General features: G+C 39.2%; 1 protein-coding gene and 1 long non-coding RNA gene across 3 annotated transcripts in view; one reads left to right on the top strand and one right to left on the bottom strand.

Annotated features, from left to right (window-relative positions):
- Positions 1–20,266, bottom strand: part of MDGA2 (MAM domain containing glycosylphosphatidylinositol anchor 2) — a 434,436-nt gene that overhangs the window by 10,802 nt on the left and 403,368 nt on the right. For both annotated transcript variants that reach the window (XM_029078526.2, XM_007662937.1), the window contains 5 exons: positions 17,555–17,732; positions 12,063–12,083; positions 8,715–8,870; positions 7,152–7,310; positions 2,063–2,193 (listed from right to left, as the gene is read on the bottom strand). In XM_029078526.2, the coding sequence (XP_028934359.1) occupies positions 2,063–2,193; positions 7,152–7,310; positions 8,715–8,870; positions 12,063–12,083; positions 17,555–17,732 (645 nt within the window). The remainder of the gene's footprint in view (positions 1–2,062; positions 2,194–7,151; positions 7,311–8,714; positions 8,871–12,062; positions 12,084–17,554; positions 17,733–20,266) is intronic.
- The window catches only part of LOC120638794, a 285,479-nt gene that overhangs the window by 255,942 nt on the left and 9,271 nt on the right, over positions 1–20,266 (top strand). The window lies entirely within an intron of this gene.

The raw sequence follows: 20,266 nt of genomic DNA, 5'->3' as shown, positions 1-20,266 counted from the left end.
ACCTCTTGCTTAGCCTAGGCTAGGATCAAAAACAGTTACACTGTTCCTAATGGAGTTCCTGATTCTTTTCTTCTTTTTAGAAAGCCAAAGTATTCTTTGCTTTATGATTGCTTTCATGTTTTGATAGGCTTAGAAATTAAAACCTGGGGTCAGAGCTTGTAAATTGGCTAGTATCACACAATGCTCGCCTTTTATTTGTGCAAGACCATAGCTCAGCAGGGGATGCAATTTAGGATAAAGAAAATTGCCGGCCACTGTAGTCTGTGTTAAATGGACTCCTGGATCATGATCATTTATTAATCACCAATTAATATTTGTTGAGGGAGCATTTTCCACACAGAAGCATTTATCAGTTATTTTCAGTGGGTTGTTAATCAGACAATTACTGGCTTGAGGGAGTTTACATCTTCTATAGTCATAACTCCATTTCTTGGGTGTTTGTGTTTGTTTAGATAATTTACTCTGAGGCTTTTATAATTTTTGAATTAGAACAAATTATTTACCAATATTTGAGGCCTCATTCAGTAATCAAACAGTATTTATGGAGTGCTTACTATGTGCAGAGCACTCTACTGAGTGCTTGAGCACTCTACTACTAAGCATGCATGCAGATAATCGATATTGCTGTGGTGGTCTAATAACCTCACAGGGCCATGGAGATGACAAATACCACAGTTACTATTATACTTATTATTGAATACTTATTCTGTACTGAATGCTAGGGAAGTTAAGCCTTAAGGGCTGAATCCTGATGGAAAAGAAAATTCTGAGGAGCAGTGTCCAAAATCACTTGCATCAGGTCAGGCAAATTCTTCAAGGCAGTTTACTTATCTAACTCTTTCCCATCTACCTCTCCTAAAATAATCTACCTGTCTGTAGTGCTTAGCAAAATGTGCCTCATATCACCTTCCATCTTGTTGAAACAAAGAAGAATTTGTCCTAATCTCAGGGCGAGGCTAATAAATAATAGATAATTATTTATTGAGTGCTTACTATGTACAGAGCACTCTACTACTAAGCAAGCATGCAGATAATCACTTACTGTGTGCCAGACACTGTCCTAAGCGCTGGGGTGGATGCAAGCAAATCAGGTTGGACATAGTCCCTGTCCCTTACGGGGCTCACAGTCTCAATCTCCATTTTACCGATGAGATAACTGAGGCACAGAGAAGTGAAGTGTCTTGCCCAAGGTCATACAGCAGACAAGTGACAGAGCAGAGATTAGAAACAGAGCAGAGATTAGAACCCATGACCTTCTGACTCCCAGGCCTGTGCTCTATCCACTACACCATGCTGCTTCTCTAGAAGAGTCAAGTCAGCAGCAGACATCAATCATGGCCTTTCCAAAATTGATAGGAGAAAAAAATAGAATTTCACCATTTTTGATTTTTATTTAAGTAAAGTTTTACAAGTGTCAGGGAGATAGGTTGAGGGTAGTATCTGATGATTCAAGCCCAACATTTCCCCACAAGTGTTGTAGATACTTCAGGCAGAATATTTTTTTTTTTCCACCCAGAACTCACCTCGATTCATCTCTAGACTCTAATCTCGTTCTGGGCAAGGAATATGTCTATCATCTCTGTTGTGTTGTACTCTTCCAATCACTTAGTACAGTGCTCTAAATATAGTAAGCGATCAATAAATACTATCGATTGATTGCCTCAACTCTGCCTTTCCCTAAGCTGACGAAAACAAAAGCCTGAAGTAAATAATTAGGAATTTACTTCCGTTTAGTTTGTAATGGCCTCAGATACATAAAATCATGAGTGTAGACTTCTTGCCTAGCCAATAATAGTTTGCCATTAAAACCGACATTGTTGAGCTCTGCGGTGCCGAGCTATTAACAAACGGGAAATCCATTATCCACTTATGAAGTAGCTTTCAGCGCTGAAATGAAGCTTTGCTAAACAAAGTCAGATTGAATAAGCCAATGTTTTTGATGCCTACATCCCCAGTAAACTGGATAGGTTATTCAATTTTTCTGCCCTACACTGGGGTTTCTGTTTACCTTTCTGTTCAAGTGCTGAAATCTAGTACAAAAAAATGAGTATTCTTTTCTTACCTGAAATGAAGTGATCGGATATATATTAACATGGGCCTCATTCCACCGCTGTCCTTTATTTCCACTTGAAGACCATAATGGATTCTCTACTGTAGACTGTCCCTTTAAACGCAGGTAAACATTTAAAACACCTAAAAAATTCACAAGGTGGTTACAGATTTCCACAGTGCAGCTGCAAAAATTCCCCAGATCTATATGTAAAAATCCTTCCCAGTTACACTCAAACGCTTAAAATATTTTAAAATAAATGGCTAGAAATGTGAGAAATAATACAAAGACATTACTCCATAAAAGAGTATTTTTATATAGGTGTGATGTACTACTCACTTAGCGTGGTTTGAATATTTCTTGTGTTTTAATTTGCTAATATGGGCCTTGTGTCTTGATATCAATCCTCATCTGTTACTGAACTGGAGTGAACAAGCTCTCTGTCAAAAAGTGTGGGCCGCTTCCTGATTGAGGATTACCAAACAGTTAAACCCATTTCTTCCTAGGATGATATCTGTTATTCTGCATCATCTCAAACTACAGAGTAACTTCTGCAGTTGTGCATTATTCGGGAAATGTCACCTGCCGAGGGTGACACTCTCAGAGACTTTTGAAGGAGGCGGGGAAATACAGATGGGGCAGAGGCTGGAGAGGTGAATGAAGGGGAAGTGAAGAGGCTGGTTTGGGAGAAAGAGAGGGTGGGTGAGAGGAAGAGCAGTTATTATAGTGCACTCCCCCAAGTGGGTGCCCAATAAATAGGAATACTTTTACTATTAATGCCCAGAGCCAAAGGTGATGGTTAGTAATTCTTGTTTTTTGTTGAAAGAAAATCAGTGGGTAGTCACTGGAGATTTTTGAAGAGGGGAGTGTACTTTTTCAATCAACAGTTACAAAACTTTCAGGTAGCACCTACAAGATAGATTTGTATTGAGAGAGCCAGAGAAATAGTTCACAGTAATGACAGAAAAGCCAACAACTGTGATTGTGCAAGAGAATGATTTATAACCTTCCATCCTAATAGGCTCATGACTTGCTCAGTAGTCTTGGCAAAGTCATCGTTTTATATTCCTTATTTATGAAAGGAGGAAATTGATGTTGACTTGAGCAGTAGCCTGGCCTAGTGGATAGAGCACAGGCCTGGGACTCTGAAGGGTTTGGGTTCTAATCCCAGATCTGCTACTTCTCTGCTGCATAGCCTTGGGCAAGTCACTTAATTTCTCTGTAACCCAATTACCACATCTGCAAAATGGAAATTAAGACTGTAAACCCCATGTGGGACATGGACTGTGTCCAACCTGATTAGCTTGCATCTACCCCAGTGTTTAACAAGTGCTATAAAAGAAATAAAAAAGAAAAAGACATGAACACGTAGTTCTTCCATAATGCAATGATTGTATGCTTGCAAAAGCTTGTGTCTAGGAGAATGAATGTTGTACTAATGAATGTTGTCAGGTCATTGTGGACAAGGAATGTATCTGTTTATTGTTTATCGTTATATTGCACTCTTTCAGGCCCTTAGTACAGTGCTCTGCACACAATGAGTGCACAATAAATACGACTGAATGTAAGTACTCACTGTTTAGAACACTGTCCAGACAGAAGTGACATGCGTTGTGAAAGAACACATTCCCTGTTGGTGTTCTAGCCTCAATATGTATTGAAAATGTGTTACAACCGAGCTGAGGATAAAAACCAATCATATCCATTGAGTGCTTACTCTGCCGAGCACTATACTAAGTGCTTGGGAGAGTACAATATAACAGACACATTCTGTGCCCACAAAGGAGCTTGCAGTCTAGAAGGGGAGACAGACATTAAAAGAAATTACAGATATGTACATAGGTTCTGTGGTGTGAATAAAGGGTACAAATCCAGTGCAAGGGTGATGTAGAAGGGAGAGGGAATAGGGAAAATGAGAGCTTAATGGGGCGGGAGGGATCTTGGAGAAAATATGATTTCAATAAGCCTTGAGGGAGTGTAAGTGGTGTGTCATAAATGAAGGGGGAGGGAGTTCCGGTGGACAATCATCAATTACAATGATGGAAAATGATTTAAAGAAACATAACTTAGATTTGCTAGAGCTAGCAGTAACTGATCCCCGATTATCCACCCCAATGAGATCTGTTCTCGAACAGATACATCAGCATTATAGGAATTCCAAAGTGTAGTGCATTTTTATTCAGCTATTTATGTTTATTTAACAAACACCTAGTTGTGAATTTTTTAAGCAGGAGGGGTTTGGCAGCAGAGAGGTTGTTCAACTGAATTCAGGTCATCTTGTTTAGCAAAGTTAAAAAAGAAAAGGGAAGTTCTTCAGGGGAATTTACATTTAAAATGAGGGAGCACATTACAATGGAAGCTCTGAAGTAAATAGGATGGGTTAATTATGTTAATGCCCTTTCTGCAAGTAATATGAAATACTTAGAGGCCTTGTGCAACTGCCCTACATCCCTGGTAAACTGCCTAAATGACATTAAAATCTGCATCATTTTCTTGCTTATTGTGACTGATATTTTCATTATAAATGATCCTACTTGGACCCCTCGAACCTGTATGTCAATATCCTTATAAATGGTAACACAAAGTATCAGGTATCAAATACTATTAGGTAGGATTTTCTTTCAAAATTACTGTGTGAAACTGCACACTATAAAAATCAAATCATATTTCAGTAATTAGAAACCTACTATGAAAATAAATGTCCAGTTGGGGAAAATAAATGGATCATCCTTTAGCTCTGGGATATTTCCTTCACTCATCGAATACTCAAAAAATAATGTCCTTAGACACGTGAGGATATATTTGATGAGCTCATGTTTAGAATGGTAGGCATGCGTTCCCAGGCAGCCTGACCTCATTACTGAAACAAAGAATTTGATTATCTGTAGCTGGACCAGTTCTATCCAGTAGAAAATAGAGATTCAAAGATTTCAAATGAAGAAGTACACCTAGACAGATGATGTCAGGATACTGAGATCAGCGAGAATAGACCAATGGAAGAAGATTCTTCAGATATCCAAATCCTCTATTCCCACAGTGACTTGCTGCCCCAAACTGTAAAGATAAAGCTAGCAAGAGTGCACAGATTTTGTAACCACCTGAAATGCAGCTTCTAAGGATCTGGTTTAGAGGAACTATGAGATGATTGTTTTCACCTCACAATTTTTCTGGTTGCTAAAATGCTGTCTTCTAGCATTGTATTGTTATCCTCATGTTCTCACTGTAGTATAACAGGTTTTATACAAGTTTCATACAAATATGGGAGCTTTAATGAACGGAGAGGATTATGGCTCAGAGAGTAGTAAATTCACTGGCACTGAGTTCAGATCTATCTAGTCAAGGCTACTTGGTTTTTTTTGTTCTGTTTTGCTCTCCCCCGTTTAGACTGTGAGCCCATTACTGGGCAGGGATGGTCTCTATCTGTTGCGGAATTGTACATTCCAAGTGCTTAGTATAGTGCTCTGCACATAGTAAGCACTCAATAAATACTACTGAATAAATGAATGATTCCAAGGTGATATGAGCCAATTCATTCCATTCAATCATATTAATTGGGCACTTACTGTAGTAAGTGCTTAATGAATCAATAGTATTGGGCGCCTATTCTTTGTTGAGCCCTTTCAGGCCTTTTTTGATCTGGATGTTGACCCTGTGAGAATCACTGCTGGCCACGGGAAGTGTTGATCAAAAGTAATTATAACAATAGGAATTCCTCTTTATTACAAGGTCCTCCCCTTCCTCTCTAGACTGTAAGCTCGTTTTGGGCAGGGAACATATTTACCAGCTCTGTAATATTGTACTATCCCAAGAGCTCAGTTCAGTGCTCTGCACACAGTAAACTCTCAATAAATTTGATTGATTGATTAAAAAATGCAACTCTAATGCAAACCTCAAGTTAAAGGAGAACTGACTTTATGGATGTATTTCTATTTTCATTTTATCGGTCAGTGGTATGGGCAGTGTACTGTATTAAGCACTTGGGAAAGTACAATACAAAAAGTTGGTAGTCACAATTCCTGCCTTCAAGGGGCTTACAGTCTACTTGTAGTAACTTGATTGATGCCATATCTAAACTGTCATCTTGCAGAGTAATTTACTGGGACTAGGACACTGTCCCCTTCTACTCCGATGGCGTATAACGTGTGCTTGACTCAATTTTCGTGCTTTTTAACTGCTGAAACTTTCCTTTTGCAACAAGCTCAATAGAATTCATTGGGCATCTGTGTGCAGAGCACTGTACAACTATTAATTGTTACACTGTACTAACCTTGGGAAAGTATAACAGAATTAGAAGGGACACTCCGTACCCTCAAGGAGTTTGCACGTTTGGTTTGACTTTAAGGGTGACTTATTTGGGCAAGTTGGATGTCAATCTTTTAGAGTTCTGAAAAGATGAGGGGGAGAGACAAATTCCTTTCAACCTGTTCTTCAGTAACGCTTGAAAGATTTGGAACTATTAGCAGAGACAAGTCATTCATTTTAAAGAGGCTAAGAAAGGCAATACAATCAAGTTTCAGCTTTTCAAAGAGGAGAGAAGAATGTTCTAAACTTTCAGACAATTTGAATGATAATGGTGTTGGTTAAGCACTTACTAAGCAATATACCAAGCATCAGGTTGGACACAGTCCCTACCCCGCATTCATTCTTAAAGCAAACCTATTTTGTGTCATTAAAATAATACTTAACCATAGAGGCAAATATCTTTTGCGGAAAACCAGGACACAAAGACTGAAATTACCTAGACATCTGTTTCACCAAAGACTTTGGAAAATGTTACCTATGGCAGGTTTTATTCAGTTAGAACTTTGGGGATGGGCATTATACTCTTACATTGTTTATTTTACTGTGGGCCGGGGGGCGAATCACGAGACTGGAACTGTGTCCAATCCGATTGCGCTTGTATCGACTTTAGTACTTCACATGGTACTTGGTACATAGTAGGCAATTAACAAATATCATCACCAGTTGAAGTGACATGGACCTATACGATGAGGGCGATTGAAGAAACCAAGAGTAGCCACCATTGTGAGCTCTAAACATAGCAAGCGTCTCTCCCCAAAGAAACCATGACTGGGAAGGCTACCTCCTTTCTGACCCTCACCTATGTGTTGTCCATACATGTGATAGAAGAAGCTGAAACAGTACGCTGTGTTCGTGGGTCCGTACGGGTTTTTGGGGGCTATGCTGAAAACGGGGCTCAGCAGCCGGGCCTTTTCTCCTTCCAACCTGGGTCGCGACGTCTCAATGTACATGTAAAAACCTGAAAAAGACCCAAACCAACTTAACTGTGTTACCTTGGTAGACTTCGGAAAGCGATGGATCTTGTTTCCCTTCATTCAGTTGTATTTACTGTGTGCAGAGAACTGTACTAAGTGCTTCGGAGAGCACAATATAACAATAGTCACGTTCCCTGCCCATAATGAGAATTCCCATCAATTATGGTGTTGGAAAAGACTTTCCGTAAAGACACATCTTAAAAAATGTATCTTTAGATGGGGCTGCACTGTCAATTTTGTTGCTGAAACGTACTTTCCAAGCACTTAGTACAGTGCTGTGCACACAGTAAATGCTCAATAAATACTAATGAATGAATGATGTCCTAAAAACAACAGATATAAAGCAAATCTAAATTCATTTAGAACTGAAGGACGTGAGCAAGGGCATTCCCATGATAAGCCAAAACTTGAATCCTTCAACCAAGTATTTTGTTTCTGGGTGAGGCAAGGGGCTGCGAGGAGGTACAGTTTGGCCACTGCATTCAGATTCCTAATGAAATGAATTACAAAAAAGTATGGCATTGGTGATTTGGTTCAGAGAAAGGTAATCGATTTCATAGGTTATTACAGGTGAATCTGAATAAGTGAAAACCCCTTTAAAAATGATTTGCTGTCATTTCCACCAGGTGCCTTTGGGAGAAGGACTGGGCTGACCCATTCTTCAATCGCTTTTCCTATTTATTTATGAATGTCCCATTGCCCTCCACTTTTCTTATCCTTCCTTGGCCTTTGCAGGTATACTTTGCTCATCCCTTGGACTGTGAGCCCCCCGCCCCAAAGCAAGAGGAACCATGCCTAATTCCCACCTGTGTATCCTCTCCCAGAGGTTAGAACAGTGCTCTGCCCACAGTAGGCACTTAATGCTATTATTACTCCTCTTCTCTCTTCTTTGTTCTCATAAAGGTTCACTCATAGAATGGAAGTTCCTCGAGTGCAAAGGTCATACCTATTTTTCTTCAGGTTCAATGGCCTAGTCACTCTGGGTTAGCCATTGAGCTGCTTCTCTTTTAATCCCAAGAGGAAAAAATGCCCCCACTCAGACGCAGTCCTCCATATTTACAGAACGGTGCATAAGCCAGCAATTCTGAGTAGCTTCCCTGACAGTTAATCAGCTGCCTGGAAGAGGGAAGTAACTCTGTTCTCCTGAGAGTTAATTTGGCCATAAATTTCTGGAGGAGTTTATAGGAGTTGGCTGAAGCACTGACAGAACTACCAGCCAGTCTGTCCCATTCATGCCCTGGGAGAGGGAAACCATTTAGCAAAACCACTTAGTAGCTAAACCATTTAGCAACGTGAGTCTACCCTTTACCTTGGTTTACTAATAAAAAGCTCAAGAAAACTGTCAATTTAAACCTCACCCCACCCTTGGTTGTCAAAAGATACTCCACCTTCTTTAGAGCCACTGCGATCTGCATTGGGCCCAGTATTTGGAGTGTATTTTGTATTCCGGGTTGCGGTACTTTGCTTTGTCCAGTCAAAATTATCTGTATCATCTTGAGTGAACAAACAGATGTTGCCATCTTCAAATCCACAGTGAAACTCTCCTGTCAATACATTAAAATCAAAACATAGCAAACTTTCCATTCACCATTAACTTTCATCAATATTATTTATCGAGCACTTACTACATGCAAAGCACCATAGTAAACTCTGGTGAGAGCACAATGTAATTAGTAGATGTGATCCCTGCTCCTAAAGAGCCTGAAATTTACCTGCAATCTGCTGGGGAGACAGACAATAAATAAAATAAATATCAGGTAGGAGGAAGAGGGAAAAGGTGTTGTGCACATTAGAGGGTAATGCAAATCTACTCATTCTCCTTTAACATGTTTTCACTAACCATTTTACATAGAACGTACGTTTGAAAAGTTTTTCCAACAACATGAATCTATCTGGATAGAATGCACTGCAGTGGTGGAAGAAATAGTTGTAAGAACATGCCTTCATCAAGAATTTAACCCCACTTGTTTTAGAACTGAACATACAGAGTTTCAAAAAGGGTAAGGTCTCTTGTTTATCTCAAGTGAAAGTGTTTTGAGGATTGGAATAATTGGACAATTGAGGCCAAAGTGTAGTTTTGGCTTTCAATTTTCTAGGTGCATTCGTAGAGCAGACCTGACTTAAGACAAAGACACTGTAAGCTTGAGCAAGGGAAATTGGTTTTTAATTATGTGGAATGGAAAACCTCCTACGGACGATTCATTTTCTAATAAGCATCTACTTTGCTTGCAATGTACTTCTATCCCGATGCTCTCTGATAAGAATAATTTGCATAGACATATGTAGGTCTATTACTTTGAGGTGCAGTGACATTTCTGCATAAGAAGTGAACTTTCTGAATTATTAAAATGTGAAGGTTACACATGAAATGACAAGAATCTCCTTTTGAAACTCCCATTAAATGCAGTTGGTCTCCTCTAATATTTAGGACAGCATCATATGGCTGTAACAAGAAGAAAGTGCAAATCCATACAGGTGTTTGGAACATGACCAAATGAGGGTGTCCAATATTATTAGAGAAAGTTACAATGTATAGGGTGGATAGAGACTGACAGCATTGATTCGGTGCGTAGAACAGTGCTTGACGCTCAGCAAGCACTTATCAAATACTATAATAATCATTGAGTTTCTGAAGAAACCACCATCCTTGTTTTGGACTCCTCCTCCCCTCCCCTCCCCCAGGCTACAGTGAAGGGCTGCTCAATTAACCAGTGAATTTACTAAAGACTAGGGAGTCGATTCATATAATTTAGGCACATTCTGTAATTGCAGTTTTAATTCAAGAAGATCTTTAGGGATTGATATAGATTGGTTGCATTATTCATGGGAATGTTTTAGAATTACGCTTTTAGAATCATGCTTAGAACACACAACGGGTCTCTTATGGTAAAAGTGCCACTACTTTCTCCACCCTCTAGCTGAGTCAATTTCCACCTTTACTTCATCTTAAATTAATTAGGAGCAGTTTAAACCTAGTCTTTTTTCCTTTTGGAAAAAAATACATATATCAAAAGATCAAGGGAAATAAGTGGTCTCTCTTTTGTCATCATCCCAAAAGCATGGAAAATCCAGATTAATCATTGAAGCCTCATCCAATTGGCCTGGACTTTTAGAAATCTCAGGTCACCATGATCAAAAGTGTATGATACATAGTAGAAATGTCTAGCATTCTTCTGGTGGTATCTTTGAGAAATCCATTTTCTAAAAGTCTGTTTGCAGTAGTTCATTTACCATTATGCTGGAGAAAGGTTGAACAACCTGCAAGGAAATGTTAATCATCCATAGTGGTCTCTTTTATGTACAAGGATTGTTTGGCAGAGGTTGGAGGGAGACAGAAGATTACTTCTGATCAAACAAAAACAGAAATTGTTTGAACACTGGTTCTTCACGTAGAAGGAAATGCATTCTCGGGGGAAGAAATCCACCATATAATTGTTTGAGAAACAGAATTATAGAATGGACAGTTTAGTGGTTACCATGGCTGTGTATCAGAAATAATGGGGTAAAATGCTCCCCAATGGACAGGATGTATGGCATCTTCCTCCCCTGCCCTGAGCAACCCAACAAGTGTAAGGCAGGATGTGCTTTGAGATCCCACCTTTGACCTGAAGGGAGGCTTCAGCTGTGGCAGCAACTGGTGACTGGATGATCATTCACAACATGGGTGGGGTTGGAGTTTGGGGATAACTGGCTTATCCTCACGGGCTGAACACTGGCTAGTTCATTTATGTAGTCTGGTCTTTCAAGGCTATGCGTAACTTTTTTATTTTGCATAAAATTTTAACACCTCTGCTTTGAAGCCCTCAGGTCAGAGGAACATGTAAAAGAAAAATCAATAAGTAAAAGCATGATACTGCTAGAGGTTAACTTGGAGAAACAGTTTGAAAGTCATTATCTTCAGGCACAATATGTAAATCACAATATTGTTCAAGGGTTGATGTTTAATGCAAAGACTTTCCTGAATAACTCTCTCCTGCCCTATCCAACTGAATCCATCTTTAAAACTTATGAGAAAAATGGAGGTAATAAAATTTCACACATGTAAGATTTACACCTGAAGAAAGAGTCTACACATTAGAAAAGAAAAAACCACATAATTATTTAAAATTTAAGGAATGAGAATTATTTTGTTCCAAGTAGGATAGGCCTCATAGACTGGAAACAAGCTAACTGAACTTGCTGTCTCCTAATGGAGGTATTAGAAGATAGAGCCTAAATCTGTAGCATGAGGGAATTGGGGTTAGACATGAAGGAGGACCTTCTGACACCAAAACAGGACTACCTGGCAGAATTGTGAAATCTCCTTTCCTGTAAATTTTAAGGATGGGATAACCTAAATGCTGGGAACTGAATCACTGAGCCTAGAAAGTCCTAATGCAAAACTCCACTCTCACTTGAGTCAGTACATCAGACTCACATATTTCATTTTACTTTTTTCCCTTATGGGTCTTTTTTCTATCCCACCCCTTAGATCGTAAGATCCCAGAGCTTAGAGTTCGCTTGTATTGAACTCTCCCAAGGGCCTAGTACAGTACCGTGCACCAAGTAGTTGCTCGAGAAATACTACTAGCTCAATGAAGGTATGCTTGCATTTTACCATCTCGAAGTACTGATCTTGACTCAAAAATAGCTTGATTATAAAAATAAAGTAGGAATTGTTCATATCTTCCCCAGTTTTTGATCTTTGCATGTCATGGATTAAAGGTTTCATTTACAAAAGTGATGAAAATACTTACGCAAGTGAGGATTTACTGGAGCTAAAAAACAAAGAAGTGAAAAATAGAGTTAGTATGGGTGGTTTTAAAGTCTTTAGATGGTTTATTTAGGGCAGTGTAAGCATTTGGTTTTGGTCTCGTATTGTTCTGCTCTTCTTGAGTATTAAAATCTAAACTTCTGTGAGGAAGACTACTATGGTGGTTAATGATCAACTATGAACTTCTTTCTCCATGGTTCTTCCGTCATAAACCTGGTAAACTAGCATTCACTTATTGCCATAAGAGTGGTAAGGGCATCCCTGAGGTACAGAACCATAATTGGAAGTCCTTTAAAGAATTCAGGGACGGTGAAGACATTGTATTAATTAATCAATCAATCACATTTATTGAGCACTATTGTCTGTAGAGCACTGTACTAAGAGTTTGGGAGAATACAATATAACAGACACATTCCATGCCCACAACAAACTTCCTTAACTTCCATAAGGGTTATTACCGAACAGTATTTCCACAAACCCTTTGCCTTTAAAGCACTCCAACCCTAAGCTAGCTAGACACCGTGGTATCAGATGTGATAGTTTTCTTACAACAAACCTCTCACCTACCTATTTTCTCAAAAATAGAAATGCAGTTGTCCAAAAATTGCAGAATTTCTCACTGATGCTTCCCAGATCAAATAAACATATGTTGATTTAATACAGGAACAAACCCAATCTTCTTATGTTTAAGTGGTTATGATTGTGAAATATCACAACCATAAACCTCAAATGAATAGCTCATTTTAATGTTTTTGTTTTACATACCTAAAAAAAGTTTTCAATGTATAAATAATATAGGGTTGCATTTTCGCATCCTAGGAAAATGGCTTTCAGAAAACTAGTAGTGTTTGCATAATTTTTGAATGTGTCAATTTGAGCGCAAAAGGAATACTTTACATGTTTCCATAAAGAGTTAGCTGTTCTGTACAATGGAGTGAGATCTGTTTACAAGACATCTGCCACTTCTTGGAACAATTATATTTTGAGTGTGAGAAATCTTTATTGATTTTCCAGACTTAAAGCAGATGTCAACCTGCCCATCATTCCACTTGTTTTTTCTAGGATTTTCTAGCTAACTGCTATATTCAGCACTTAAGTATGAGTGTTGTTAATAATGCACCACATGCTCAAATACATACCAGCTACTCTCAAAACAGTCACTGAAATTGGTCGAGTCCATTGTTTGCAAAAATATTAATATTTCTCAATATTTTTAATGCTTCTGGGTTGAGGATATCCATTATGCTGAAGATGACACTTTCTACCATCTCTCTCCCTCTATTTTCATCATCCAAAAATGAAATTATTTCCAGCATGTACTGACACTGAATACTTTACTCCTGGCGAAAATTTGATTGTGCCTTTCCAAGCCATTTTAGGCATGTGTTTTCCATATCTTTGGCTTCTATAAAGGACTTTTTCTTTTTAATAATCTATCGCAGCTTGAATGCTTCCCTATATTCATGCTAATATCTACATGGAACAGGGTGTGCTTGAGGATATGATGGCTTGTGATTGGCATCTCAATAGGCAGATATGATTTTTTCTCCCCGGGCATCATTTTCTCTTCTGATGTCTCAGAATGAAAATTTCCTGAAGAAGTGATGGTGATTTATAAATTTTAAGTTTCTTTTTCTTCTTTAAATGAAAACAAGGAAAACCTATCAAAATGTTTTGCAGCATGATCAAATACATTTTTGCATGATTCTGATGCATAGTTCAAGTGTACTGGAAAGAAGAATAGAAAGAGCAAGTGACAGTCAGACACCACCCCCCATTTTGAGCTTCGGGAAAAAGCATTATAAGGAACTATAGAAAAACAACAGTCTTCTAAAACACACCTATCTACAACACAGTTGCTTTGAACATATGATATTCATGGGGTCATCTTTATTTTTAATAATAATAATAATGTTGGTATTTGTTAAGCGCTTACTATGTGCAGAGCACTGTTCTAAGCGCTGGGGTAGATACACGGTAATCAGGTTGTCCCACGTGAGGCTCACAGTCTTAATCCCCATTTTACAGATGAGGTCACTGAGGCACAGAGAAGTGAAGTGACTTGCCCACAGTCACACAGCTGACAAGTGGCAGAGTCAGGATTTGAACCCATGACCTCTGACTCCCAAGCCCAGGATCTTTCCTCTGAGCCACGCTTCTTCATCTGCCATTTAAAAATTTTGTAGTATTAAGCAGGAGAAGCCACTGTTTCTTGCATAATACTCCCGGAGGCCTTCTAGGATTCATCGCTCATCTCCCCATCCTGTGTCTTCCCAAACTGCCACTTCTACCTCATCTAAGCATTTACCACCCCAACCTCCTCTAAGAGTTATGCGCATCTTTAAATTCCATTTCTTCCTTCTAGCTATAATTTATTTTACTGTCTTCTTGCTAGATTATAAATCCCTTGATGGAAAGGATCATGTCTGTGGTCTAGTTCTATAGTCCTCTCCCTAAGTTTAGTACAGGATTGTGCATACCGTAGGTAATAGTAATTGATAGTGGTATTTAAGGGATTACTATGAGCTAAGCACTGTACTTAGTGCTGGGGTAGATATATCGTAAACAGATTAGGCAGAATCTCTGTGCCACAAGGGGCTAACGTTGTAAGGGGAAGGAAAAATAGATAATGGGATCCCCATTTTACACGAGACAACTGAGGCACAGAAAAGTGATGTGCCCAAGTTCACACAGTCAGGATGAGACCCCAGTTTTTTCCACTAAGCTATAATGCTTCTCTGTAACTACTGAGGAAATCCTACTGATTGAAGATTCACCAAAGGGATATGGGAGTGGGAGGGCTAGAGTGCACTGAAGTCCTCATTGAGATATGTAAATATGAATTCTCTATTTTTGACCCCAAATTCTATAGTTTTATGAAGGTTCAAACCATTCCCCAGTGACAACTATATCTGTTTCTTTTTTTAACTTCAATTCTTTTGGTTAAAAGATCTCATTTCAAAAGTATTATACCGGATTTCCTTGCCTTTGGACCAAGTTTTACTGCACCTAGTTCATTTGCAATTGAAATCAATAATTAACGAATGGACATAAATCTGAGTAATACAATTCAAGTCCATTGCTGACTCCCCATATTTTTGCTCCTCTAGAACAGCATTTTGTTCAACTGGTCCCTTGATCACTTCCATATTAGACTTCTGAAGTTCACCCAAAAAGTACCCATTGAAAAGAATCTCCAGGCCACAGTCAACAGTGTAACCAATAGTTTGACCTCCTCTGTCAAGGTAGTGAGTTGGGTATTGTTTTTTTTATGATACATGCTAAGCGCTTACTATGTGTCAGACATTGTTCTAAGCACTGGGATAGATACAATTATCCAGGTTGGGCAGAGTTATGGGAAAAGGGGGAAAGTTGGAAAAATGAGATATCGGATCCATAGACATAAACTAGTTGGAACCGTACACATTCGTGTGGAAGGAAGAATTATATCCTGGCTTTCCTTTTGTTTATTCATTTAAACCTAGTACTTGCTTCAAAAAAGAAAGGTCATACTTGTGCAAACTCAGTTATGCCCTGCAGAGAAATCATTCTTTGTCTTTCAATTTTTAATGAAGTTAGACTTTAATGTGTTTCGACCCTCGCCTTTGGCAAATACACTCCTGCTACTAGAAGTATGTACACAGAAAATGGTAAGAGGTGTTTCCCCCTGACAAATAAAAAAAATAGTTGTAAAGAATTTTTTCAGAATTGTAAACAAACACAGTTTTGCACATGACTGAATCCTGTTAAAAAAAATAATAAAATTTCTAGTAAAAGTTTAACAGCCCAGGAATGAGGCAGTACACCTGTTATTAATCAGGCTCCTCTGATTAAACAGAAAAAGGATGACTGGTATTAGACTAGGCACTTAGGTAAAATAAACCATCAAACAGTCAGCAGGTAAAATGTCAAATCAACCTAGGAGTAATTAGTTGAATTGATATGGTGCTGCCTAACCATTTGCTACCAGCATAACAATCACTAGCCAACAATCAATCAATGGTATTTAATGAGCGCTTGCTCTGTTAGACTACCATATTAAGTGCTTGTAAAAGTACAATATAACAGCTTTGGTCAACACATTCCCTGCCCACAAGGAGTTGGTGGTCTAGTGGAGGGACAGATATGAAAACAAATACATTAGGGATATGTACATACGTGCTGTGTGACTGAGGGTGGGGTGAATATCGAATGCTTAAAGGGTACAGTTTCAAGTGCATAGGGGATGCAGCGAGGGAGAGGGAATACAGGAAAAGATGGCTCAGTTGGGTAAGGCCTCTTAGAGGAAATGTGATTTTAATAAGGCGATCACTGACATTAGCGAAGACTAGACCCATAAAGTCTTCTCTACTGTTTCACGATGTTCTTACTGGAACAACTTCCACTCTATTCCAGTCTCCAGGGATCTGGTCAGACTCTCTTCAGCTGCAAGAGTTGAGCTCTGATTACAGTGCTCTGCCCATAGTGATGATAAGAATAATAATAATGAAAAATTATTGTCTGTGTTAAGCACTTGCTGTGTGCCAGGTACAAGGTAATTGGGTTGGACACAGTCCCTGTCCCACATTGGCCTCAAAGTGTTAATCCTCATTTTAGTGGTGAGGTACAGTATTTGGCATATTTGAAAGTTTTCAATCAATTCATTCATTCAATAGTATTTATTGAGCGCTTACTATGTGCAGAGCACTGTACTAAGCACTTGGAATGTATAAATCGGCAAGATAGAGACAGTCCCTGCCCATTGACGGGCTTCAGTCTAATAAGGCTGAGTCTAACCAATACCATTATCATTATTATTATTATTGCACTCAGTTCTGTCATGGTTTCACTCCATGAAATACCACTGCTAGGTTCTCAGCGCAGAGCTCTTCCAAAACAAGAGACACACTTGAATGTGTATGTGTACTGGCACTAGATTGGGTAGGACCTCCAAGAGAGTTTACTTGAACACAGGACATTGCAAGAAGCCAACCCCTGAATTAAGGGAGAACAGGATGTACTTCCTACATTTTAAATCAAAGCAGGAAAGCTAGGAAGACATAAAATCGCAACAATATTTTATATCACTTACATTGAACTTAATAAGGGATTCCAACGTTGCCACTTTGGGGTGACTTGAAGTAATAGCTCTCAACCACACTTCCTACTTTCCCATGGGCACGGGTGAACTATTTCAAAGCAGTAGAACTCCATTTTATCATTCATTCCCCTGGGGTCAGGTGCAGTATTCACCCTTTTCCAGAGTGTGGAGGAAGCAGCAGAACATTAATAACTGCTTTTAACCCTAATCTCAAGAAATGTCACAAACACACATCACCCCCAAACTCCACACAGGACTCGGTTTCTTGGGATTTGCCCGGCCTCCTGGTCTTCGGTTAATATTTTCAGCTTTTAGCCGGAGTTACCGTACTAGAGTCAAGAGAGATGTAGTGGCTAAAATACAAATGAATCATTTAAACAAAAATATCTACTTACCGCTGTACTTGATGACACGAAACGTGGAGTCTCCCTCACCAAACTTGGTCATGGGAGTTAGTCGGATTTCATAAGTCTCTGGCTTAACCAGCTCAGTCAGATTGTAAGTAATCAGTTCTCCCTTTTGAATGTTCCCCTTCATGGAAATCTCCTGTTCCCACCAACGCTGTTGCCCCGCCTGAAATAAAGAACCTTGGAATGACGTAGGGATTCTCAACAGGAAAAAACAGCACAGTGAAATATGATGGTAGGTAGGCAGTACTTGTTAACATAAGATGAATTACGTTAACAACCCAGATGAAAATTATTTTGATACTTTATTGGCCATCCATTTCCAAAATTTAATGGTAAAATTGAAGAACGTCTAGCCACTCAGGTCAAGGTCAGACTCCAGTGTGTTTCCAGTGTTTTGGGCCTCGTGCAGAAATGTTTAGTGGCAGAGAGATTCCTGAAGCACTTAGGAAGTAGGACATATTCTCTGCCCCCAAGGAGCTTACATTTTAATCAGTACATACAGGTTGCAACCTCAAGCTCTGGGATGCTCTCTGTTTTTCCTTGACCAATGACAACTGTGAGTTTATTGTGGGCAAGAATGTGTCTATTTGTTATTATATTGTATTCTCCCAAGCACTCAATATAGTGCTTGGCACACAATAAGCTCTCAATAAACATGATTAAATGAATGCATCCAAAGGTACCTTGCAGTTATTATAAATGATTGAATTATTTGTCAACCCTTAAGTTTTTGTATCAAAGTACCTATTTTTCAGTGGGAAAATCTGCATCGCTATTTTTAACACACCATCTGTGTGGTATGTGGTACCACTACCTCGAATATGCAGCAAAATAATATATCCTAAATGGTAGGCAGCTGAGTTTAAAGATTTTAATTCAGAGAAAGGAAGCCTATTACTGGGGGTAAAAAAAACATTCTGCCATGAACTACTCTGACCCAACAAGCTACCCTAGCTGCTCTGAGAAGGAGCATGGTCCTGGGAATCAGAAGGTCATGGGTTCTAATCCCGGCTCCACCACTTGTCTGCTGTGTGACCCTGGACAAGTCACTTCACTTCTCTGGGCCTCTGTTACCTCATCTGGAAAATGGGGATTGAGATTGTGAGCCCCATGTGGGACAGGGACTGTGTCCAACCCGATTTACTTGTTTACATCCATCCCAGCACTTAGTACAGTACCTGGCACATAGTTTCTAACAAATACCACAAGTATTATCATTATTATTATTATTGCTTGTGAAAGCTCTGGGACCTATTAAATTCAAATTAATACGCAGTTTGCATCTACCCCAGGGTTTAATAGTATTTTGCAATAATCACCATGTCTGAGTAACTAGTGGGCCCTCAACTTCAGAAGCCATGTGAGTGCCTCAAATCATTATTAATATAGTAGCTCAGAGACCCCGAGAGTAGCCCATTCTACTAATGGATGAATTGAATGGATTTATTTGACCCCAATGTACACAAACACATGACAAATTCACATTCACAAAAACATTTTACTGCCCACACTCACTAATATAGTCCTACTTGCTTAGAGGGGACAGCAAAATTCTTCAGTCTTCCTTGTTCAGACAATTAGTAGGTAATATTTTTGTGTGCCTACTGTCATGATAAGAGTATTTATTTGAGGATTCTCCTAAGCATGACCCTTATTGTATAGGGTTTGCAAGAGAACAGTGAGTATGAATGTTTGTGTCATGGTTTTCCAGAAGATCCAAATAAGGTTTTAGGGGGTTTTAAATGGTACTTGTTAAGATCTTACTATGTGCCAGCCACTGTACCAAGAACTGAGGTAGAAATAAGATAATCAGGTTGGACACAGCCCATGTCCATATGAAGCTTATATCTTAAACCCCCATTTTACAGATGAGGTAACAGGCACAGAGAAGTTGTAACTTGTCCAAGGTCACACAGGAGACAAGTAGTGGAGCCAGGATTAGGTCCTTCTGACTCCCAGACCTATGCTCGATCCAGTAGGCGACACCACTCTCATAAATCTCTGAAACAGCTTGACCCAAAAGAGATGAAACCATGAGCCTGGCTCCTCCCTCTTTCTGTATGTACCATATGGACAGCCCCTCTAGACTTCTCCCAAGCATTTAGTACAGTGCTCTGCACTCAATAAGCACTCAATAAATTTGACTGAATGAATGAATGTACAGAAGTTATAAGCTGAGACTGGTTGTGCACGGATGCACTGACTTTGTGTGGACAGGGAAAAATCAATCAACCAATGGTATTTACTGAGTGCTTACGGTGTGCGCAGGACTGTACTAAGCACTTGGGAAAGTACCATGGCGAAGAGTATGTAGAGAAAGTACCGTATTGGCGGGTGACTTGTCCTTTCTCCTTTCAGTTTTACCCAATCTATGTAGCCTGAGAAGGAAGCGTGGCTGGTGCAGGATGGCTCTAATGGCAATCTATTTGTCAGCTCTACTAATGTCTCATCTCCTTAAAGCTGGGTAGCAGTGGGTTAGGTTATGCAGAGGTTATTCTACATAAACATTCTGGATGAGAAAGTTTCCAGATTCACCTAATCACCATAGGATGATTTTGCCCTTGATTCCAAGGAAAAACAACATCATTATAGTCATTTATTTCAATTTTTCTAAACTTCATCCAATATATTAATGAAATGACCATGGGCAAATCATTTTGAAACATACTGAAAAAATATAAATCACAAAAATGTATA

Source organism: Ornithorhynchus anatinus, chromosome 14, assembly GCF_004115215.2.
Source record: "Ornithorhynchus anatinus isolate Pmale09 chromosome 14, mOrnAna1.pri.v4, whole genome shotgun sequence".
In the NCBI taxonomy this organism is placed as follows: domain Eukaryota; kingdom Metazoa; phylum Chordata; class Mammalia; order Monotremata; family Ornithorhynchidae; genus Ornithorhynchus; species Ornithorhynchus anatinus.
The sequence above is the reverse complement of the archived record's forward strand: the minus strand, read 5'-3'. Positions and strand labels throughout refer to the sequence as shown.